Source organism: Amblyomma americanum, chromosome 5 (assembly GCF_052857255.1).
Source record: "Amblyomma americanum isolate KBUSLIRL-KWMA chromosome 5, ASM5285725v1, whole genome shotgun sequence".
In the NCBI taxonomy this organism is placed as follows: Eukaryota; Metazoa; Arthropoda; class Arachnida; order Ixodida; family Ixodidae; genus Amblyomma; species Amblyomma americanum.
In genome coordinates, this window is record NC_135501.1 from 144,381,549 (window position 1) to 144,407,088 (window position 25,540).

General features: G+C 46.6%; 1 protein-coding gene across 1 annotated transcript in view; it reads right to left on the reverse strand.

Moving 5' to 3' along the window:
- Window positions 1–1,996: 1,996 nt before the first annotated feature.
- The window catches only part of LOC144132808 (uncharacterized), a 31,715-nt gene continuing 8,171 nt past the window's right edge, over window positions 1,997–25,540 (reverse strand). The window contains exons 4-7 of the mRNA XM_077665470.1: window positions 22,938–23,110; window positions 20,778–20,876; window positions 11,978–12,073; window positions 1,997–4,905 (exon numbers count right to left, since the gene is read on the reverse strand). Coding sequence (XP_077521596.1) covers window positions 4,741–4,905; window positions 11,978–12,073; window positions 20,778–20,876; window positions 22,938–23,110 — 533 coding nt within the window. The 3' untranslated portion in view covers window positions 1,997–4,740. The remainder of the gene's footprint in view (window positions 4,906–11,977; window positions 12,074–20,777; window positions 20,877–22,937; window positions 23,111–25,540) is intronic.

Consider the following 25,540-nt stretch of genomic DNA (forward strand, 5'->3'; position numbering starts at 1 on the left):
CGACATTTTAAGAAAACGCCCATATGATACCATGCGGTCTCAATTAATCTGGAGCCGTCCACCACACACTATCCCTCATAACCTGTCTTTGAGCGAGCATGCAGACCAGTCTGAAAGTACACAACTCAATCAATACTTTCTAAGGACCAACAATGATGGCGACACAATACAGCACAACAATCAACTCATAAACTCACTTCCAAATGGATACCATGATATAACTAGGTATTACTGAGGGGCACCACATATAATAGTGGTGAATGTGCGGGTAATAAGTAAATCTTTCTGACAAAATAATGGGGCTGTGCATGCAATCTATGACAGGCACAATCTAAGAAAATTAGTTGCAAAGTAGTGCTAGTTGAAAAATATCTTTACTGTAAGAAAAGCGGGGAAATTTCTGGGATGCAGTACTTGAAATATATATATGTAATGTTGTTTTATAGCTATGACTCAACCATTGTAATGTTTAAAGACTGTATTTAATCAATGTTTAGATGGAACGTTAAAAAGTAACGATTATTAAACAACAAATACAACTTTGTTCATTTTTAACATTGTATAATAACATTTAAATGTCAGCATTAGAATAATGCTTACAATGAATGTTACACTAACGTTTTCCATATAACGTAAAGTTTGTCAGTTATAACTTTCATGTAATGTTCCAATGCAACACATATATAACGCTACTGCAATTATAATGTTTGGTGCTTCCTGGGTTGTCGTACACCGGCCGGGTCTAAGTTATCCCAGTAAGCTTCGTTAATTTGCTACGCCCTCCTAACTCGCCACCATTCCCGGCTGCGTTTTACTCTCCTTGGTGATCTTCACAGTCGTAACTACTGGGAAACTTGGAGAGATGTCTGGGATTCTGGGAAAAGAGACTGAATGCTTGTTTATTACATTGGGTCCCAGGTTTCTCCTTTCAAGACTCGATTAAATAGCATCTGAAAGCAACATTCACCAATCAAGCACACGGTCCACGCCCTGGGACAGAAAATATCGTCCCTCATCAGTGTTTCTCCTCAGCCTTCGAGCGGGCCACCAATCACGTCACCACACACAATCTCGCAGCGGTCGCCACCCACACTGTAAGGTTGCCGACTCATGCACTCCAGAGAGCCACATCGAAGTCCCAGATGCGAGTATATCTCAAACCCCTAAAACAAGCACCATTCTACCTAGACTGTCTACATGAGGAGACATCCATAGTGCTGCCTTACTGGATTCCAGAACCTTCCAGTATCGAAGGTTCAAGAAAATCACTCAATAAGCAAAGAAGATAACTACAATCCATGCCTAGTAGTGCGCTTGCAAACTAGAGACCGCTGCGTTCTGAACTTCACCTCAGCCCTAATTCACAATCAGGAAGTTTTCAATTCTTTACAGTGCAATGAACTCCATAAATCACACATTTATATATCCACACACAGAACTATGCATGCTGTATGCAAGCACTTTCCGGGATTATACAGTGCACATTACATTATTCATGCTTAAGTATAAAGTGCACAAGCACAACTACAGAATAAGGCACAGTGTGCCATCTGCATTTGCATTTCAAGCATCATTTATTCTCAACAAGAAGACAGTGCATCTTGATACACTTTGGGAAAGCCACAGTGCGAAATAAAATAACAGTAGAGAAAAGTTTACCACTTATTTTTTTGTGCAGTAGGTGAGATGAGGTGAAGTCCAATTATTGGGAAGTTTGCTGGCACTAATATATGGCAATGGTAGCGAGTTTACTTTAGAAACAAGGATGCTCAATTCACAAAATGCCGCCACAGTAATAACACATCTCTCATTGCGTACACAAATGCCACATATACATACATATACAACAGCTCGGGCTCGACCAGCATTTGAGCATTTTGCCTCCACTGGAACACGGCAGCCTCATTTCGATGGAGGCGAAACGCCAAGGCGCCCATGTGTGCTGTCCAATGTCAGTGCACATTAAAGATTCCCAGGTGGTCCAAATTATTCCGGGCTTCCTTTCTTCTTTCACTCCCTCCTTCAGGTGTCCCCAATATGTGAGACAGATACTGTGCCATTTCCTTTCCCCACAAACCAATTTTCATTCTTTTTTCATTTCATGCTATGAAGCATGCAATTTGAGTATTTGCAATTGCCTTTCATCCGTTCTCTCTATAACTCAGTAATATAACAGCACTTTCATCTAAGGCACAAATGCAATTCAAAATTAGAAAGTCCTTTCACACTTTTGATATGGAATGGGCATATATCTTCTGCTAAAGGACAGACCTACCTGACATAAGATCGGTATTAGTGAATTTCTGTATAATAAAGGGTGAGGACAAAGTCACGCAATAGTGCTAGCTGCACAAATGCGAAGCAATGCTAAGTGTGACATCTCAGACTACACACAAACAAAGCATGGTATCACCAGGCACCATGCACCGCACCCCCAAAACCAAAGCACACATGCTGTAAACAGTAAACCACACATCTTCATGATTTCATACTTCAAGTGTGGTTCATATATTTCGGTACACTTCGAATAAAAGATCTCCCAAGCTGTTAGAGTGGCACCAAAGCTTCCTGTGCAGTGGCATTCCACTCCTTCAGAGTCCAACTTGCCCTACAGCACTACACTCCCATCATCCGCTTTTGATCGCAAGATAGTCAACCCTTGAAGTGCCTTCCGTTCTGTTTCACAATCTGTAACAAATAGTCCAGTGTGCGCTACATCAACTATTCCAGTGTTCCCTAAAACTACAATCACTGGGCATCATAAAGAAGGAGCCATCAGCCCGATAACAAAGATCAAGCAACAGCAGCAAACAGTTGTGCACGCATTCACACGTGTGGTGATATAAAAAAGATTTTGTTTAGCGCCACGCAACATTCTGAATGTCTTCTGGTAGAGATGCTCCAACTGCAATCTGCTGTGAAGCAATGGATGAAGTTGCCTCACTCCCACAAGGGTAGCCACTATCAACGTTACCGCACCCAATAAAAAAAGCTGACGCAGTAAGATAAACAGCTCGGTGCACACTAATGTGCTTGACACAACACAATTTCCCGCATCTCGAGACACAATCACATGCACATTTACTTGTAGTACTTGCCACAAAGTTGCCAAGAATCTGACTAAAAACCACAACAGAAATGAGACAAATTAATGACAGCATTAGTGATACTGAGGTTACAAAGTGTGCAAAGAGGCCTGCAGATTGGAGAAAATGGAGAGGAAAAATTAGGTAAGAAGGTTTTTAATATCAGCAGAAATGCACTTGAAATCCCAATATCAGACTTAAACATTGCAAATTACTAAAAGGCCAATCAACTAACAGTCATGATAACATCGCCAAGATAACAACACATGCTAGGCTTCACAGTAGTAGGAAACTAGGAAAACAGGAATAGCATTGTCATTAACAATTTAAAACAATAAGATATAAAATTTTGTCAGTGTCTACAGTAATCAATAATTAATTGCTAACAGCTTTGAAAATTTTAAGTAGCTGATAAATAGTTGCCACTCGCGATTGTACACCTACAATCAGACAGATGTTAGCAGCAGTTGCTCCCTTGATCATGCGCTGGCATCAGGGGCAGGCAGTGGCATTTTCTGTGAATGCCACTGAAAAAAAGTTTAAATGCCACTGCGAAAACGATTTGTAGGACCAGCTATTAAGCAGAATGCAAAAAGTTTTAATGCCCCATAAAAGCAGCAAAAGGCAAATCAGTACGGCATATCCAAAATATGGCACAGTTGCATTCATAAGAGAACAAAAGACGAACAACCACTGATGCTGTAAATAGTACTACAATTATTCTGCATCATCATACAAAGACAGAGCAAAGTCAAATCAGAAGTAACCACAATACGGCGAAGAAATACAGTCATACAAACATAAAACTAATAAAAACAAAAGCCCCGCAGGTGACTATCATAAAGACATTCATGCTGCAAGAAAGAAACTAATAAGAACTAGACATCATTTCTGACACTGTGAAAATGAACTAGCATGCAAAAACAATAGCTAAGTACACAGCAGCTATCTGTCTCATGGATGGGAATGAACCTTGTGAACAGTATGTTATGACACACATGTGCACACACTTCTTTTAACTATTCTGCCAATCTTTTGAAAGAACAAGAATGTTGTTAAACTAGACGTAGCATTTCATGTCACAGTGTTGGCAAACTGGAATGAAATGAAAGGAACACTCGGTAAGCTCTGTAGCAGACTTTGTGACATTGCTTTGATGTCACTTGAATCAAGGGCAAGGCACCACCTTGAGTTAATACGTAACGTTATATCCACAATGCTGCGATGGTAGCCACCTACCAGCACACTGAAAGCTGCACAAACAAAGGAAAAATTAGAATAATCTCAGCGGCAGACTATGCGCCAAGAAAAGATAGAAAGAATGGCTTCCTGCATTAACGCAAGCACACTGCAGCCCATCACAAACAACAGTCACAACCGTGATGCCAGTTATCCAAGCACAGCTTCTAACAACACGATTAAGGAGGGAAACTAGAAACAGCTGTTATTTCCCGCTTATAGAAGCATCATCTAAAAATGCCATCAAGGTGGCATTAAAGCTTAGCAAAGGGATAAGCTGATGACAACAAATGAGAAAGAAATAAGGAACATTCGCCCAACAAACAAAGCAGGCAGCACAAGTGTCTTGGAGAGAAGGAAGGAAATATGACCACTCCCTGGCACTTCACTGAAACAGCACAAGTCGCGGGCAGCGTCAGCTGGAATGCAGTGACGAGCTGAGCGTCTTGAGGCTCACGATGCGCCGCCTCGGGTAGAAACGCATCGAGTCAGGCAGGCGGCGCTGGCAGGCGAAGAGGACCAGCACCACAATGACTAGGCACAGCATCAGGGCACACAGCAGCAGGGAGGGCCCGTCATGCTGCATGGGGCAGGGGTGCAAAAAGAATTTGTACCGTGGCTAATGGCAGTGTGCTCCATCAGAAACATCGCTACCTTCAATGGCCTCGTCATGCTGACCTAGGGTAGTGACAGTACACGGGAACCAGAGGCTATGCTGACATGAACAAAAAATGACAAAACCTACTGCAAAGTACTGCGGTAAATCTGCATTAACTCAAATCAGCAAATGCATACATAAAAAAATAATAGTTTCAAGCTATGTGAAATGCCGAAATTTTTACTTTTCAATCTCTGCTAAGCACTTTCAACATTTAAGCCTTCTACCTGTGTTTACTTTGCAACACAAATCAAGTGCTTGTAGTTAGTGAAGGTCCCTAAGAGGTACATACACACAGCAGAATTGGCTGACAAAGACCTACATCACACCTTTCAGCACGTCGTTTCATTGACAACCAAACAACCAACTATGGCAGCAGCTGCCACCTCAACCATAGACGCATGCGTACACAAACATATTGGGGGCGTTTAACGGGAGGAACCACTCTTTCTATGTGTCGTCCCTGTCTGTCTGCTCGGCTGTCATTAACGTGGGAAGTGGACTGTGTCGTCACCTTATGCATAACCGGAACCAGAATTGTGCAAGGCAAAGAATGGTACAAAGCTACCAAAAATACAACTCAGTCTTTGGCAAGTCAGAATTGAATTATTCAGTTAAGCACAATGTGCACCCTTTATGTGATAGCCATAACACCTGTAGTCCTTGTTGGCTTAATGCTAAGCCTTCAGGCTTGAGGCAACACTGAGAAGGATGCTGAACCAAGCCGCACCGTGGTTGATAATGAAGGGCAAAGTCTGTTTCTGTTGGCATTTTTCGGGCCGCACTTTGCGTCAAGTTTTAAAACACTGCTCTGTAAGAAATGAATGGATTAAATTTTAGGCATACTACTACTTTGCGTGTGCAGTGGTGGAACTGACAACTGGCTTCTTGTAGCAGCTTTTGTAGCAGACGAAATCGCAGTTTGTAGTAGCAATTTCAAGTTTTGTAGCAGAAAAAATGGCATTTTGTAGCAGATATTTGAGCTTTTGTAGGCGGAAAAAAACTGTTTCTTAGCAAAATTTCATGTCCCGAAGCACTTAAATAAAGAAGGCTTGTTTTATTTCTGGAACAGTCAATTGCTCAGGTGTGTATGACGACCATAGCCATGCAAAAACAAGCTTCAAGCCCAAATTCAGTCTAAAGTCTGTTCTTTCCTTAAAAAGCTGCAAAAATATGCAAACAGGAGATTTTGCTAAAAATAAAGCCGTTTTTATTTAGATGGACGACATAACGAGATATGCAACAAAGCTATAAAAATTATACCATTCTTAAAACTGTAAATTTAAGGTACTATTTCTTTTATTTCCTTGATGACTCCAGCTCGGACAGCGCCGCTGCGAGCCTTTCCTGTCCATTCTTCAGAAGGGCTTGAAACATCAGCAAAATTTTTAGCCTTCACGCCTTTTGCGAAAAGCAGCTCAGCATTGGTGATCGTATTCCTGGCCAGCCTGATCTTTTCCAGTACCTTCTCTTCACCCTGACCTCTTTTCCGGGTGTCCTTGTCCGGTACATCAGCCTTCTTTTGCTCGTGTTGCACGTGTCTCTTCTGCTGCATCTGCCTCCAACCACTGCAGCCTTCACTTCCGCGATACTTTCAGCGCTCTGATTAATCATTGTGCCATAGGAATGGCAGCTGGATTTCGGCCGAAACGCTGGGAATATGCCATTACAGACCTAAGCCCATTTACAATTTGTATTGAAAAGGACGATCGCTCGCTCAGCACTTGCCGATTTTCACTGAAGCCCTTCACCAAATGAGCATTGCTGTGCGAGAGACACAGAAGTGCTTTTATGAGTGCCGCCAACAAGGGATATTTTCGAGCCCCATCCTCTTGCTTGAGTTCGAAAAATTTTTGCCAGAAGTCATCAAGTCGTTCGGATTGTCTGGCTAATATCTTCTGAGACACAAAGACTAAACTCACCCAATAGGGTGGAGACCTCGTGAGCTGCGATGACCTCAGGCAGCGGTGACCAGCATGGATGAAGACGGACACTTTCTTCGCGCCATTTTCTTCCAATCAGCACAGGTTTTGAACAGTGTTGCCGGCAGATGTCGGGTTCCGCGACAGTGAATTTCGGTTTTGCTCTCGGCAGAGTTATTCAGCGGCGTTTTGGCGCAGACGTGGCGCAAAAGTAGGCGAAAAATCGATTTTGTAGCAGCATGTAGCAGGATTTCTGATTTGGCGCAGTTTGGCGCAATTGGCGCAGCAGTTCCACCACTGGTGTGTACAATAAGTGAACAAGCTCTCACACAAAATTTCCTTACATGCATATGAAAACTTTATCATGAAGGGCTTTATACAGTGAAAGCTCGTTAATTCGACCCTTGTTAATTCGGACAATCGGATAATTCGACCTGCACGCATGGTCCCTACAATTATATATAGGAGTCTATGGGGCAAAACTCTCGTTAATTCGGACAAATTTTACCGCCCATCGGTTAATTCGACCTAGTTCCACGGCCCGCCAAGAGCGGCGCTACTGTAAAGTTGGAAAAAAAGAATGTAGCGTAGGCCATCCGTACGGTCATCGTCATCAGCAGTGCGAGAGAGGGCGAGGGAAGCAAGGTTAGCAGTGGCCGAAGCGCCCGGTGTCTTTCTTTGTGCTTCGTTGCCTCTTGCAGTCGTGCTCAGTCGTCGTGTTAACCCTATCTTCAGCAAGTCTCGTTTTGGCGTGTGTCGTCGTTGCCCCGTGTTTCTTGCTGCTACGATCGCGGTTATTGAACCCTAACACGCCTTTTCTGGATATTGCGTGCTTTGCCAGCGTGTTTACTGTGCTGTTTTCGAGTGCGTAGCGCGCCGTGCCTGCGCGCCTCGCCATCGCGTCCTGCTCCGATGGCGACACCGGCAAAGCGGCCGAAGTACAACCAGGCGAAGGACCTAGCCACGAAAGTGGAAATATTGAAGGTGCTGAAGGATGGTGTTTCACGCTCTGACGTGATGGTCAAGTATGATGTTAAAAGAACCACCTTGGCCACTTACGTGAAGAATGAAAACAGCATTATGGAGGCGTGAGCACCTGCCCCAAACGCCGAAGCGCACGGTGAAAGAAGCCGCAGAAGCCTTGTCCGTACCAGAAGACTTCTGTGAACAAATTCCGGATGGTTCGCGTGCCGCGGAGCATCTGGCAGCTGTTAGAGCTATTGTAGCCGCTCTAATTCGCACGAAAAGGCAGACGACGATAACAAACTTCTTTGCCAAATAAAGGTATGTCATGCTGGGGCAAATTTCATGTTTTTGTGATTCATTCGATATTTCGACATTCGGTTAATTCGACAATTTTTCGCGGTCCCGTCAGTGCCGAATTAACGAGCTTTTACTGTATTGCCACACTGCTGACATTCTGCCGGCGCCACCTGGCGGCCGAACCTGTCTCCCAGCGCATGGCCGAACGCCTTCTTTTGTCTCGAATGAGCGCGGCGGTTCGACAAGCCTCACCTCGGAAAACGGCTGTTCTTCCCGCTTCCAGCTACGTTTGTCGGTGACATTTGGTGGAGCCATGCTGGGTACCATCCCATATACGTGCTCCGTCGAAATCCTTGACGATTCTCCCTGACGCGCGGATGCCACACCTGTCCACAAAGCCAGCCGTTGCCTACGAGGCCTGCAACCTGAGTTTGAGCCGCTGAAAAGACCTGTGCGAGCTATGACTTCCACCACTGGCAGCCAGACAGGTCAGTACTCCGGCAGTCCCCCCCCGTTCGTCCTCCTCGCACCTTGGTCGCCACCATCCTTCCATGGCGACCAGTTCAAGGATGTTGAAGATTGGTTCGTTGGCCAGTTTTGACTGGATTGCTGCATTCAACGAATGGGACGAGCGGAAGCTGATGAATGTTTATTTCGCACTGCAAGACACGGCGAAAACGTGGTTCGAGAACCACGAGGCATCCTTTTCCAACTGGGCAGCTTTTCGCTGTGAGCTGCTTGCCACATTCAGCTTGAACTAACGAAAGGAAAATGCTGAAATCGCCCTTCGCTCCAGGTCACAACAGTCCAACGAGAGCGTGGCCATGTTTAATGAGGACATGACCCGCCTGAAGAAAGATGCTGCATCCTTCTTCTGGGGCGAGGACCAGGATAGAGCCTTCACGGAACTGAAGTCCTGTCTCCAATGTGTGCCTGTGCTTGGCCACTTCGACGAAGAGGCCGACACAGAACTGCGCACCGATGCCAGTAATGTTGGTCTTGGTGCGGTCCTTGTTCAGCGGCAGGATGGTCTAGAACGCGTGATTGCCTACGCCAGTCACACTTTATCGCGTTCCGAAGTCAATTATTCCACCACGGAAAAGGAATGTCTGGCTATGCTGTGGGCAGTTACGAAATTTTGACCGTACTTGTATGGCCACCCGTTTCGGGTCGTGAGCGACCATCATTCACTGTGTTGACTGGCAAACCTGAAAGATCCCTCAGGGTGGCTTGCTCGATGGAGCCTTCGGTTACAAGAATTTGATGTCGCCATCGTGCACAAGTCTTGCCAGAAACACAGTGATGCTGACTGTCTCTCCCGCTCTCCTATTCCCAGCCCCACGGAAGAGTCCGACGACGATTCCGCTTTTCTCGGTGCTGTCACCACATCCACCCTTGCCCGCCAACAAAGAGACGACTCCGAACTGCTGCCCCTCATCGAGTACCTCGAGGAAACCGCTCCATCACCACCTCGACTCTTCAAGCGTGGACTGTCATCGTTTTGCTTACGCGATGGTGACCTCTAGAGAAAGAACTATGGCCCAATGAACACTGTCTATCAGCTTGTAGTGCCTACAATGCTTCGTGACGAAGTTCTGCGTGCGTGCCACGACGACCTTCCCTCGGGCCACCTCGGGTTTTCCCGCACGTTAGCGCGCATACGCCACAAGTACTACTGGCCCAGGCTTGCTATGGTTGTCCCCCGCAACGTGCGAACCTGTCACGAGTGTCAGCGCCAGAAGACGTCGCCAACTAAACCAGCTGGGCTCCTGTAGCCTATCGATCCCCCGCGCCTCACATTTCAACAGGTCGGCATGGACATACTCGGCCCATTTCCGGCGTCTTCCATGGGTAACCGGTATATTGCTGTTGCCACGGACTATCTTAGCCGCTATTGTGAGACCAAGGCCCTTCCCCGTGGCACTGCCGCCAAAGTTGCACATTTTTTCATTCACCACATTGTGCTTCGTCACGGAGCCCCAACAGTCGGATTAAATGACAGGGGAACCGCGTTTACGTCGGCATTTATGAGCAAGGTACTTCGACTCAGTGGCACGAGCCATCGCAAGACTACAGCTTACCATCAACAAAAAAACGGTCCAACTGAGCGGCTTAACGAGGCAATTGCCGATATGTTTTCTATGTGTGTCAACGATGACCATGCGAACTGGGACCGGATACTGCCTTACATCACGTTCGCATACAACACTGCGCTCCATGAAACGACGTGCTTCACTCCGTTCCATTTGGTGCACGGTCCCGAAGCCTTGACCATGCTGGACGCCATGCTTCTTCCGGATCCTACTCCCTCTTCTGTCGTAGACGGTGACCAATTTGTTCGTGACGCCGAAGCCGCTCGCCAAGTTGCTCGACAGCGAATCCGGTGCCAACAAGAACGGAACGCCGAGCGCTACAACCTCCGCCGCAGGGAGGTGATTTACACACCCGGTGACCAAGTCTGGGTATGGAGTCCGATGCGTTTGCGAGGGCGCTCTGAGAAGCTTCTTCGCCGTCACTTTGGTCCATGCCAGGTGTTACGCCGCCTCAGCGCGGTGGCCTACGACGTGCTCTCTCAAGGAACTGTCCGGTCGTCTCGACAACCGACGTCCGAAGTAGTCCACGTGGCGCGAATGAAGCCGTATTACTCCCGTTAGCCCCTTTCCACGAAGACACTCGCGCCACTACCTTCCGCCTTACGTATGTTTCTTCCCCCTCGCATGCGGCATCGAGTCGATGCCTCTTGAAAAAGAGGGGGGCAATGCCACACTGCTGACATTCTGCCAGCGCCACCTGGTGGCCGAACCTGTCTCCCAGCGCGTGGCCAAACGTGTTCTTTTGTCTCGAAGTAGTGCGGCGGTTCGGCAAGCCTCGCCCCAGAAAACGGCTGTGCTTCCACCTTCCAGCTACGTTTGTCGGTGACAATATTAAGAAAATCTACCATCGCGGGCCCTTACTGAACTGACCGTATCTGATGCGCATTTCCCTTCCCAGGTGTTGTTCAGCGTCAGCTAAGAACTACAACTTCCAACTTTCTCTGCACGAGTAGCGGCACAGTGGAACACATGGGTAGGATCGGGCTATAGACATTGTATTGATATTGATACTGTACGAGTGGCAGAGCAGACGTGTTACTCGCTGGCTGTCGCCGCACATATGAATTCAAGCCATCGGCAATAAATATGGGGCCGCATCTAGCTCCCACAATTTTAAATTTGCATTTTCTGTCCCTTCTTTAAAATACATGCACGCTTCCTGACCACTCCAGGTGAAAAAAACCCAATGGGTACATTTAGGGTTTTCAAACTATTCCAACTGGAACCAATTGGTTCTGATTGCATATTTGTGACCATGAAAGCTCCAGTTGGGACATTCCAACTGGTTTCAACTAGTTCAAAATACACAAATGAAACCAACTGGACATTCCAACTGCATCCAACTGGAACATCCCAACTGGAACTTTCATGGTTCTATATACACAATTACAACCAATAGGACAATCCAGATGTTTCCAATTGAAAACCCCAATTTGACCCAATAGTTTTTTTCGCCCCGGACCCCACCAGCCAGATCATGCTCCCTGCAGGGCAAAGGCCTGTCCCAACAATCTCCACTTAGTCATACGCTGCACCATTTGCAGCTGCCCCTAACATTTTTATCAGCTATGCATCTGACCTCTTTCGGTCACCAAAACCAGAGCCTAATGGACTTTTTTTATGCGTCCACCAATCGAAACTCTTCTCGCACTGTGCAGGGAGGAGGCAGAGACCACCTGGGCAAGTTTGATCAAGTGTTTCACAGCGGACACGCACCTCAATGCTGAAGGCGTAGCGTGACTGCTGCTCCTTCCAGTTGATCAGGTGCAGGAAGAGAGCCTGGTACAGTGGGTGCAGCTCTTCCAGAGTTTGCTGCAGAGAAAGACAGGGCAAAAATTTCACTTGACTTAACCCGCATTTTTTTTTTCTTTTTAAGGTGAAAAAACTTTTTTAGAGACGTCACCCATGCCAGAAGTTAGGGCCCGTAACAAGTGCGCTCGCCCTGCCATACTGCACATCTTACATACTAAACAGCTATGTGTGAAAGATGGGGATGGATGTCGTAGTAACCGACATCCTGACACAGGCTTTCACCATGGATTAGCAGCGGTCATGGCATCAGCCAGGACAGTGCGTCTAAGCATCTGCATTTCAAGCATGCCCCTTGCCTTCCCCTGCAGGACGCTTCGCATATTTTAGTGCTTTCATTTCGGAGCACTACCCTTTCCTCCCTTGCCCAGCACCCCCAAAAGAGAAAATTTGAGAGGAAAAGGCATCCTCGGTGAGAAGGATGAAGCATTGCGCATTCCACTGTGGCTGCTACTGGCTCGATTAGCCTGCTGATGCTGCTACCGGCTGGCTTCGAAGAGGGTGTTCCTAGAACCTGCTGCTCAAAGATGTGGGGTGAAACACAAGAGTGGCTGACTGCGTCAGGTTCAATCCCAACTATTTATTTCTTCTTTCACTCCCTCTTCCATCTCTTCCCCCATGGCATGGTATAGGTATTCACATAGAAGTGAGACAGTCACTGCGTCTTTGCTACCCTCGAAACCAATTTACTTCCTGCACTAAGTGCACCTGTTCACTTGGACATCAAAATACCGTGTGGTTACCATGTCAACGCTGTGCTAGACCTAGCAACAGTGGTGTAGTTTTGCAGTCGCTCTCCATTTTATATAACTTGTCCATTACTACCGAATGAGTTCTATGTCCAATGTCTCCATAAGACAGAGCTCCTCTTAATGGGAATCATAGGGTGGCCAACTAATGTGTAATCTCTTGTTCCCAACTGTCTGTTACAGCTATGCCTCTTTATGGGGTTCAGCTGCTAATCCCATACCAACACATTGAACCAAAGCTCCTCCTTGAACCGCTGCAGCCCGACGGGCAAAATGTGCAAGTGCAATTGGGTTAAGTCTTACAACCTGAACTATGTCAGTTAACATGCAGGTTAAGCAACAATAGGTTAGGCCTGTGCGAATAGTGCTTTTTGGTTTGAACCAAATAGTAATTTACTTCGAATAATATCAGAAACTTTTGACACAAAAAAAAAAAAGGTTGAGCAGCTAGCGTCGTTCAACCTTTCAGCACTTGTGTGCCTTGTCTTTGTGCCGGCTGTTTCAGTGCTAAGCTATATAGTACTTCAGTTTTAATTCAAAAGCACAATATGGATTTTCCTATTGTATTAAGTATTGAAGTATTTGCCTAAAACACAAAGCCACAGCATGAAAAATAAGAAAGGGTGCATTGAAGCTTAGTCAGTTATTGAAGCTATGCCAACCTTTCGCAAAAATGGCCACTGGAAATTGCAGAGTCGACTTACATGCGAAGCTAACATTTTTGTGGGTGCGGGAGCTTCGACTGCTAGTATTAAGTATGACTGCTTCATTGTGCAGCTGTTGTTGTTAAGTGGTGACTCCATGAACACTTGCTAGATGTGCACACCACATGCATGCGTGCCCAGCACCAGCCCTCATCAGGCGTGAAAAAGGGACACCCATCTCCATGTGTCTTACTTCAAGCAGGAAAGAGCAGCTAAGTCAGCTGCAGTCAGCTAAGACTCACTATGCAGAAGTCAAGGGAGGCATCCATCCTCCATATAGTGTAGTGCGTCAGATCCGGAGTGTGCACACTGTGGGTAGCACGGGAGTAAACTCGTGGCAGGTACAGAACTGGGAGCTGTGCTCCCGCCTGCTCGCGTCTGCTGCCACGCACATGTGCTGAACAGCTCTAGCATATGTGTAGGCCCGCAGGCACACGGCATGCATCCCTTGTAAGAGTTCATAGAGTCGAGGCTTTGGCTCCAAATGCGCCGCAGTGCCATACCGAAAGGGCATGCTGAATCAAAACCACGTGAAGCAAGCATTCTAGTAATGCTATTCGCTTGAGACGAATACTTCAAGATTTCATTCATATCGAATGGGTTATAGAATACTTTATTATTTGACCAAATATTCACAAAGCCTACAATAAGGGCATTCCAGCTAAGTTTTACAACCCAAAATATACCACTTCAGGTTCAGGTCAAGCGACAACAGGGGGCTAATTATGTTCCTGAGCAAACCTTGCAGCAGAGAACAGCCATTGTTAGGAGAATGAGGTGGGGAACACTGGTCTCAAAGTCATCTTCAAATGTTTTGCCCTCGACAAATTTTACTGGAACGGCCTTCTTCCAATCCATGTCTGTGCTAATTGCAATTATGCCATTAACTATAATGGTGTCTCATTTTCGTGAGGAGCAAAAATTATTTTACGCACGCCATAGGAAACCATGGCTGAAAACACCTCAGCACAAACTCATTACAGGGTAAGCTGTAACCCTGTGGAGCTTCTACAGCACACTGTAACATCGGATGCAGGCCCACTGTGGTGACAACTAGAAATTTAGCAGTGCTTTAAAATATACAGCATTAACTTGCATAAAACCATCACAAAGCTACTGGGGCAATTGTGACGCAGTTGGCATGCAATAGTGACTGTGCAGCAAACATAACACCCTCTAACCTGAATAATACTAAGTTCAGGCTTGAGCAAATACAGTGGACTCTCTCTGTAAATGGAAACTCATGAGAATGGGAAAATATGCTCCATTTATCAGGAGTTCCATTTACAGAGAGGTTGAGCAGAATGATATGATCCCAAACTTCATAGCAAAAGAGTAAGCACTGAATATAAATGTTTTTTCCACAAAGTACTGAAAATGAAAGAAAAAAAATGGTCAGTTGTACAACTACTTTCTCCATCTGTAAAATAATGTGGAAATGAATACCTACTTGTTCAGCAGTGAATAAAGATTTCATGTATTTGTTTGCTTTAGCTCCCACCGCCGTTTCTTTTTTAATGGCGTCACCTATACCTGAGACACTGCTCAGACACAGTTCTCCACCTCGATCTTGCTGAAAGAAGTTCTTCAGCATTTGCACTGCTGATTCTGCCAGTGCAGCAGTCACACCAGGGTCATGGCCAATGGTCTCATTTTCAGGCTCACCTGCCTCCTCCTCTTCGCTTCCCTCATGGCAAATTTCAGCTACAATGCTTTCCACGGTATTTCCTGGACATAGTACTACATCTCTGCCAACATGAACATGCTCGTTGGATCGGACTCAAACTGCAGCACAGCTCTCTCAAGCAGATCTTCCTCAGCAGCATCATGGACCACATCAGGAGGCACATTCTGTATGCATGGTTTTTCTACAGTGGCGGCTAACTCCGTGCGCATGAAGCAGTTTGCAATGGCGATTGCACTCACCTCCCTCAAATCATTACCGAGAAGGTACTATCACACTCAGTGTGACCTGCAACGTGCCCCGAGTGAATCTGCCAAGGATTCCACTTTACAGCAACACAATGCATCCTTACATGGAGCCCACAAGCTGCACAAAAATTGAGCTTATGTTGTTCTTTGCATCAACGAGTAAGTGCACAAATTACCGGCTGTGCTGCAGAGGAAATGTTTTAAGAACTGACATCAAGCCACAGCTCTCTTGTTGCAGCTAATGTTGAGCGCGACAGTACATGGTGCGCAACCGATCCACCTTTTATTGCCCTGAGTTGATGCACAACAACATTCTCTGCACAAGGTTCATGCAGAAGTGCACCTTGAATTTCTCGTCCCACCCTAACCCATGGGCTGCAGCAGTGCTACGGTGTTGGCTGCCATGAATTCAAGGTAGGTGAGGCTCAGCATAATTCCATTTCCAGAGCAAGAAACACCACTTTCCTCTTCTCTTGCAATAAGCGTGCATCTTCCCAATGAAGCCACTCGAAGAAAATGCCTAGTGTCATCCACGTGCGATATGAAATGGGCAAGGCTGCAATATCTTTGAAGCAGCAATGACGTTCGAGCTTCCAATTAGTAGTCATTCCAGTTCGTTGCTTCCAGTCATGCTGATGACAAAAGTCAGCCCATCCTTTCAAAGTTTCCTAATCGTGCACTGCTGTCCACTGAAGGATGGGGATTTGGAGGGAATCAACTTGAAAAATCGCTTAGTCTCATCAACGTCATCTTTGATCCATACTGCCCAGGGAGCTGTCGTGCCCGTCAGTCTCTGCATGGCATCACAGTGGCAAGGCAAACTCCACTGAAAAGTCACAAACCACGAGGCCATTCTGTTCCGTCAAACTCATCAGCTACCCTTTGCTACATGAGAAAACCTTAAACGGCGAGCTGAACGACAAATTGTACTTTTGCTGGAATGAGTGAGCCGTAGATGGGGATGTTCTCACTACGGGCTCTACATACTCGGAGCATCCAGCATTTTTCCAAATCTTCATGATCAGCCACTCAGTATTATTTTTCACTGCAGATACAAACATGACTTTCTGTAAGCCTCCAGCAGTTTGTCCTTGTCATGAAGTATCCTAGTCAGGCTACTCTTCGGGGCAGCGTATTACCGTATTTACTTGCGCATAACCCGCACCAAAATTTGAAAAAAAAACGCGTTTAAAAAGTGGGGGGTGCAGGTTATCTGCAAAATTTTTTCTTTGGGGGCGGGGGGCGTCGGCTTCCCGACAATGCGCGGCAGCCTCCCTGTAATCCGCCATCCCCATTGTATCGCCTCTTGTCAAGCCGATGAGGGGCCAACGAAAGGCATAGCCAAATCCACATTCATAGTCTGTTTATTCTTCCCCACTCCATTGGCCATAGTATTTTCTTCAGCCAGCGTTGTTGAGCCTAGTGTCAGGCGCTGTTTTGTGTACTACACCCCAGTTTGCACTGTTTGCCTGCTTTGTATTGGTGTCATGAGTGTGACTCGCCAGCAGCGTTTCACAGCGAAAAAGAAGCTAAAGATTATAGCCACTGCTGAAGACATCGGCAACAGAGCTGCTGCGAGACAGCATGATGTTGACAAGTCGTGCATTCGTGACTGGAGGAAGAAAAAAAGAGAGTCCTGAAACAACAAACCGGGACATGCGAGTGTTTCGTGGTCCAAAGACTGCCATGTACCCCCACCTCGAGACACAGCTTGCCAAGTTCACTGAGCAGCAGAGAAGCCATGGCCATGCTGTTTCGACTTTTGAGATGGTGCAAATGGAAGCGCCGAAGTTGGCCCGGGAAATGAACATTCCACACGAGTTTCGTGCAAGCCGTGGATGGCTTCAGCGCTTCATGCGAAGACATGGATTTTCTAGGCGGCGGCGAACACCCATGTGCCAGCGGCTTCCTGATGCCTACGAGAAAAAATTGTTGAACTTTCAACGATATGTCATCGCACTTCGGAAGGAGCACAGCTATTTGCTGTCTCAGGTGGGAAATCCTGGTCAGACACCTGTGCACTTTGTGATGCTGATGGGCATGACCATGGAAAAAAAGAGTTCCAAATCAGTCAGCTTGCTGACCGGCGGAAATGCCAAGCTGCGCTGCACAGTCATGTTATGTGCTTTGGCTGACGGCATGAAACTGCACACGTATGTGATTTTCAAACGCAAGACACTACCTAGCACACCACTGCCCCAGGAATCGTTTTGCGTGCGGAAGAAAATTCCTGGATGAGCAGTGTCCTAGTTGGTGATTGGCTTCGAGTAATCTGGGAACGAAGACCAGGTGCCTTCCTGGCACGCTGGTCGATGCTCATATTGGATTCCTTCCGAGGCCACTGCACTGATGCGGTGAAGGCTCGCCTCGCCGAGACCGGCACCGACCTCATTATAATGCCTGGCGAATGGCATCCATGCTAAAGGCCACCGACGTGTGCCTGAACAAGCCGTTCAAGGCACATGTGAAGCGGCTGTATGCCCCGTGGATGGTTGACGGCCTTTCCGCCCTCACACCGATGGGACGCGTGCGAAGGTCCGATATTCCATTGCTGTGCCAGTGGATCGTGGATGAATGTGTGAAAAGCGATACCGGCCGACTTGGTGCTTAAAAGCTTTTAAAAATGTGCCATGAGTAACAGCTTTGATGGCTCCAAGAAAGACTAGGTCTTTGAGAGTGGCAATGAAGTCTTGGATGGCCACAGTGAGAGCGACGACGATTGAGAATCGGATAACCAGTGACGTGGTGGTGGTCGTTTGAATAAATGTTCTGAAAATGAAATGATCACTGAGTATGCAATTGTATCTTTCTAGTGCTCATATTTTCTTTTTCAGGTAAACATGCGGGTTATACGGGGTTTATTTTCTTTTTTCGTGGAGTTCGAAGTTAGGGGTGCAGGTTATACGCAGGGGCGGGTTATACACGCGTAAATACGGTATGTTACGAGCATCATTTTCGTGAAGAGTCATTTCTATCTTCCTATTTGGCACAAACGTAGTGTACAAGTGTTTGTGTGCTGCCAGCAGAATTGCAAATCCTAGTGACTTTGCTGATTGAACCACAAACATCATACACAACACTCAACAAAGGCAAAGGCCTACCTGAACACGGCTATATGCAGATGCGATGTGCGAGAAAGCCAAAGACAACAGTGATGAGCATCGCGATGGTGGTGAGCTTGCCCTACTATTTGCCGGTTTGATTTAAGGTTTAGTTCTGCTTACTTGGTGGTGGGAAGATAATAAATCCGGAAAACGAGGTTCTTTTCACTCTCCCTTAATACCCAATCAACTAACTTTGAGGTTCATGTTCCATTCAAGCGGCAATTCCGTTGAACGAATTTCCATTCATTGAGATTCTATTGTATTCGGTAATTTCAAATATATTTCTGAAATAGAAAAATGCTGGATCCAGAGTTGATTTCATGCTTTGTATTTTAATCCTTGCTATTGGTAGTTTTATTTTGACAATTTAGCGTTGCTCAATTATTATTATCATTACATGTGCATCAGTATCAAGCCGATAAAAATTGTATTCCACGCGTATGAGGCGATCCATTTGCAACTTTTGGAGCTGTTTCAAAACTTGAGTGGATTCATTCTTTCTACATCTAATGCAATAACCTTGTGGGTAGTACACTATAATTGGTCTTGAAAACGCCCAATAGTGCCAAGAGGCCTAATCCTGCCCCAAAAGTGCTTCTGCTGTAAATCGAAAACCCTAATTCTTACACGCCCACTTAGGTTCATTCATGATGACTTGTGCTGTTTATTTTTGCATGGTGCACAGACTGTTGCCATGATGGAGGGCACAAAAACTAGAGGAGATACTTACGCTCCACCTTAAATGTATGACGCGATAATGTTAATAGGTCAATGCCCACATACACAGAATCGATCATTATCTACTTAACATTCGCAGATCGCTGGCGGTCCTCATACGACTCCTGGTGCAGCAGTTAAACGATGCGCCACTGCCCTGCGATGGCTGGTGCTGCCACCGGCGGGGCTTGTGCGTCCTAGGTTGTTCTTCCCAAGCAACCTCTTGTGACCAATCATTAATTTAACTGCCACCTGCCAAGGTGATCAGTTTGCTCACAATCCAGGGGGCAGGTTTTGACGTCACAAGGTCACGTGACCTAGATGGTCCACTTGCCACCTAGGGGCAGGATGGCCATGTGGGCCACCCTACCCAACCCATTTTAAGCTCACAACACCTGTGACGCTGCCGCCATATTTTTAGTGTGCTAGCACTTAAAGTGGCCATTCCATGCATTTGGACATTGTGTGCTTATTTAGTAAGGTGTGGGTACGGGCTAGTTGGTATAATGCATTGTAAGACGAAAAGCGCAAAAAAACACACGGATGCAAAGAAAGACGAAGGACAAGCGCTAACTTCTAACTGACGTTTATTAGAAACATCGAAAGATGTATAGGCATATGAAAGGGGGCAAAGACAAAAGCTAACAATGACAGCAGCATACAAAAAGTCATGTCACTCAATACCCGCTCAGATACATCATCTCCTTTTTTGAAAGGCCGATTGATGGCGTCCTTACGCAACCACTGCCCGTCCTATCAATCTCTAGCGCCTCCAATATCTCCCTTGTGATTTGCGAAGGATGCCGGACGATAATTACAGATTGTGGGAAGTCCGGAGCACAATGGCCGCCACCCTCATATTCAGTCACAGCAGCGAATTGCCAAAGTTTCCCGCATTTGTTTCACATTGTTGGCATGTTCTCGGAAACGCTCGTTCACGCATCGCCCACTCTGACCGACACTTTTCGTCTTACTGTGCTTGTTTGTTTGCCTGTCTGTCTGAAGCTGGCTTTGTGGCAGGCTGCTCGCATGCCCACCCGGTGGTGGGAAACCTGCCCACTGTGTCAGGCAGCAGCCCATTTAATTGTGAGACGCTGCTCAGGAAGAGCAACCTGGGTCTCAGCCCAACCCACGCAACCCAAGTCCCACCGATGCCAGCACCTGCCATGGCACCTGCCTTGTGCCACTGCTCGCCTGCCCACCGGGTGGCTTCCTTGTCACAGTGTAGCCGATGGGCACGTAAGCAGTGGCGCAGTGGCTATGGCAGGTGTTGCCATGTCCTCCATTCATTTTTGCATGAAAGAACACACACGCCAACAACCACCTTAATTCTAGCAAAGCAGCGGAGTACCGAAATACATCATGCAGCGCACACATCCGCATTTGGCCCAATTACCTAAAATCAACTAGACATTTTTTTTCAAGATGGAAGCCTTAACAATGCTGCGCTAAAACACAGCTCTGCAAGAAACAGCTTTCTGAAATACTAGATGCCCCTCACCTTGAGCATTTTGCTGTCAGGGTTGAGCTGCTGGAAACAGTCAAAACTTCTGCTGCCGGTGCGCCCGTCCCACAAGCCGATCGAAAGGGAGAACGGAACCTGGAAGGCGGGGAATCATGGCAAACAGAGTTTATCACACAGAGGCAAAAACAAGGAAGCATAAAACACCACTTTGCAATCAAAGTGAGAAAAAGAAAAAAACAACCTACAAACCCTGATGCAGCAGTGCTAAGTGCCAATCTCGTGCCTTGAAAACCCAAGGACTGAGACAACAGAAGCACTTGTTAAGAGCTGCATAGTTATTACAGACACAGACTAAGAAGTTACAAGATTTGGGGGTACATAAGCTCCGCCCTAAGGGCATGACACGATAGCATTAATGGGTCACATTAGCAGCCTCGGGTGCTCTTTGCATATCACTTTGCAGAAACGGACACTGTTATTTGTTTTATTTTATTTTTACTTTATTCTTTTAATTTATTTACTTATTTACCATTAGACACACAAGGCCTCCATTTAATGAAGCTGAATGAACGTTCCTCAGTGATCGAGAGGTCGAAAAATGTCGAAAATGTTGAAGCTGCCGAAAAATGTCATCGTGAGATGTCATGAGAAAGCGTGGATGAATGAGGATCTAGTCTTGGACTGGGTAAAGTCCGTGTGGTGTAGGCGATCTGGTGCACTGTAGTCTTTGCCGTCCATCCTTGTGCTGGATGTATTTCGTTGCCATTTGGGCGGCTCGGTGAAGAGGCTGCTACGCAACTGCGGCACTGAACTCGTTATGACTCCGGGTGGGATGATGCCACAACTACAGCCCCTTGATGCTTGTGTAAACAAACCCTTCAAGGACACAGTCAAGCGGTGCTACACAGAGTGGATGTGCTCAGATGAGCTTGCAGAGACGCCAGCCGGGCAGGTGAAGCGGGCTTCGCCAGCCACGCTGTGCAAATGGATCGTGGACGCATGGGCGGCCATCCCAGAAGATCTTGTGCGTCGTTCTTTTGAGAAGTGTGGAATCTCAAATGCCCTTGATCGCACGGAAGATGAGTACATTTGGGATGATTTGTCGGACAAAGAAATGTCCGAAGAAAGCGCTGCTGAAGATTAAAGTGATTGAAGTGAAGTGTGGGATGCGATTTGAATAAATGTTTTCTCTGAGCTTTTGTCAATTGTATTATACGTGGGTAAAACTTTTCTTTTTCCATTTCGCGTCTCTAAAACTTCACCTCATATCATATTCGGGTTCATATTATCCGCGGGTTTTTACGGTACTAATGTACAGGTCGCCCCCATGTAAGGGCCGCATCTCTAACTTGGAAGCCATTTATACGGAAAAAAAAAAAATGCCAGCCGAAAGAAATTCTTTATGTGTACATAATTTTGCCCACATGGTAGGTTACATTGGAAGCTCAAAAATGATAACTGCCTATTACGACACTCGATACGACCGCGCACGCATCATCCCACACGGCAGACTCCACCTGGAACTGCAAACATGTGGTGCCTCAGTGCAGCTAACTAGCCTTGTGCATTCAGTGTTCGCACCAGAAAGAACAAAATGTTATGCTGTGCAAAAAATTAAAACAGACAATATCCATGCTATCGGCACGTTTCCTTGTGGCAACATGCCCTTGCAGCAGGTTCGTCCCGTGGAAGTCAAGGGAACTGCGCATCCTCCAATCAATGCATGCCATCGCAACGGCTCTGGCACGTATGCACTGCAGGTAATGTAGCTACAGACAGATGGCAGGTGCTGGTGCAGGCACACAGGCACGCAACATGCATGCCTAGGAAGTGTCCATGGAGTTCCGCTTTGCCAGCAGGGGCACTGTGATGCTGCCCCGGCGGAGACACACTGAACCAATACCACACAAAACAAGCATTCCAGAAACATTATTCGTTCAGGAGGAACACTTGGAGACTTCGAATACCGAACATCTGAATCGAAACGAATAAAGAATAGTTTACTATTCAACCAAAATTAGAAATTGTAGAATACCCGCGCACCCCTAGAAAGAAGTCAAGGAACAAGGGGTTCCCTAGCAGCTCTCGAAATATGCTACGGGTTCCCCTGAGTCTGTGAAGACAGAAAACTTCGGCCTCAAAAAAAAAGCAGGGGTGTCCTGCAGGCATTCGATGAAACAGAATTGATGTTCCCACCTTGCGGACACCGGCCATGAAGTCTAAGGCTGTCCCATTCAGCAATGTGGGCAGCAGGTGGCGTGCCTGTCCGTAGATAAAATGCGGCTTCACCGACCACGCCACATCTTTGGCAAGCATCATCATCGCTTCCAAGTTGGCTGGCTTGTGGTCCCACCAACCAGCGTGCGCACCTGCACGCAGAATGAAGGTGTTGGAGTTCCGCTGACAGCAAATTGTTCGCATTTAAAACACAAGAGAAACATGAAGACACTTCTGTTCATTGCTGAAATGATTTGTGAACTTGCAGGCAGCTCATGGTCGCTGAAAAAGCACCAGAAAATACACAGACAAAGCAGTAAGCTATGGTGCACCAGCATTCACATCATGCATATCGGAATTTAAACACTGAAAAATCATTTAGAGACACATGTAAAAGCTAGTGCATGAGATGGAGCAGAACTTCGTTGACGTTCCTGGTTCCAATGATATCCCTGTTCATACGCTCAAAATCACGTGCAATAAAAATTATGTCCATTAGAGCTAGACGATATTTCTTCCATCTAATATGTTCGTAGATAACACAATTTCCTGGTAACTATGCTAAAAATTTCTGCAAATTCTGGTCCTTTAATAGTACAGAGACATGTGTAAACATATGAGTAGAATGAACAAGGGGGCATGCAACATGAAGACCTCGAATGCAGCAGCAGCAGTCACCTGTATTAGAGGTTTATCTGCTCTTCATAGGTACCAAAAGGTGAAGCATAAAGAACAATGCGCTGACACACGAAAGGCCATTCCACAGGGGCATGACACGAAGAAGAGAAATGCAGTGGCTTCTTCGCATTGACTAAGCGTAAGGGGGCAAAACATCTGAGAACTGATACGATGCACTTATATACAGATGTGGCCAAAATATTACACAGGGCGTTTCGGCATCTGAGATTTTCACTTGCATTCTATAAAGAAGATATTGTTAAGTGGCGACCCGCCGAAGAATGAGGCGAGATGTACGATGGCAGTGAGATGATTTTTAATGGCGGATGGCCTAGCGTGAGCGCTCCGTCCCGCGCCACTGCCAGCGTCGTCGTCTTCGTGACACTACCTGGGGCTGCCGAGTGATCGTCCCGATCGTGAATCGAAGAAGACATCGACGAAGAGATGCGCTCGATGGTGATAGGTTCACAGGACGGTACAATAGAAATTGTATGGTGGTGAAGTGCTGGCCGCCACGATGAAAGAGATGGGCGAATGAATCCTGGTCCACGAAGCTTACGGGCCGCATGTCGCCAGGAGCTGACGGCCGAAGCCCTTAGACACACCGAACGGCAGCGGCAGGGGGGCTGTGTCTTCACGTGTGGACAGCGTCTCAGGCCGGTCGGGTCATGGGGTCGGGTCGCAGCGTTGTCGTCATGTCGTCGTATCTTGTGATCAAGGCGGGGGACGGGGCTGGGGTGAGCGGCGAGGTCGGTTTGAGCTTGGCAAGCTGAGGCACAGCCGGGCAGCGCGGATCAGGAACTCATGGCCGACAACCATGGTTGACGCAGGACACCGAAGCTCTGAAACCAGGATGGGGGATGATACTCCGCACCTCACACCAAATGTTACGTGGAGACCCGCCGTAGAATGAGGCGAGATGTACGATGGCAGTGAGATGATTTTTAATGGCGGCTGGCCTAGCGCGACTGCTCCGTCCCACGCCACTGCCAGCGTCGTCGTCTTCGTGACAATATGATGGTTTCTTGGATTCACGCATGAATGCACCGGTGGCATGTGCTAATGCATATAAAAGTACTTCCTAACTTTGGTCAGGTAAAGCACGACAAGAATTCGATTGCCGAAGCATGCTCCATAATATCATGTCCAGGACTCTAAGAGTGGGCTGGGTCTGGGGGGTCTGGGGAATGCAGCATGAAGAATGTGAAAAAACTGCGTCAGCCACCATGGTGGCTTCCCCGCGGCGAATCGGTGCTAGAGGGAGAAACATTCAGAAACAACATGAAACAGACCACAGCTGTTTTCATCATTGCTGTCAATTATCCGGATATGTTGCAAATTTTCTTCTCTGCTGGGAAAAACATGAATGCGCAATGAATTCTGCGAGCACTAGAAAAGGAGCTGTTCGGACCATGTGCAAGGAAATGCTGATCGGTATTTTTATGAAGAGTACCACATTTGAAGGCAAATTTTTCTCAAAAATAGGCAATTTGGCTCCTACATTCTCCTGGATATGTGCTTCCATGCATTTTCTTTAAAACGTAGCTACAAGGTTCTACTCTGTGTGAAGCGGTTCAAATTTACAACATCCTTGTGTTAGCATCATGCCCATTGCACTCACATTAAGAGCTCATGCTTCTAAACTGTTCATGATCTTGATTCTAGTTTTTTGTATTTTCGCACACATTGCCAGCAGCTATGAAAGAGCATCTTTTGTTAGCTTTTCTTAGACTGCTCATGTATATATACCTTACGCGCTTTCCAATCAACGTTGTTGACAGTCAGTACTTGTGCCGTTTGGTACCACATTGTCGTCCTCGTCTTTTCCGCATCCTTTCACGGACTGTTTATTGACTGCAGACCAGTCAACATTGAGCTGTGATGTACAGTGAGAGGATGCGTCC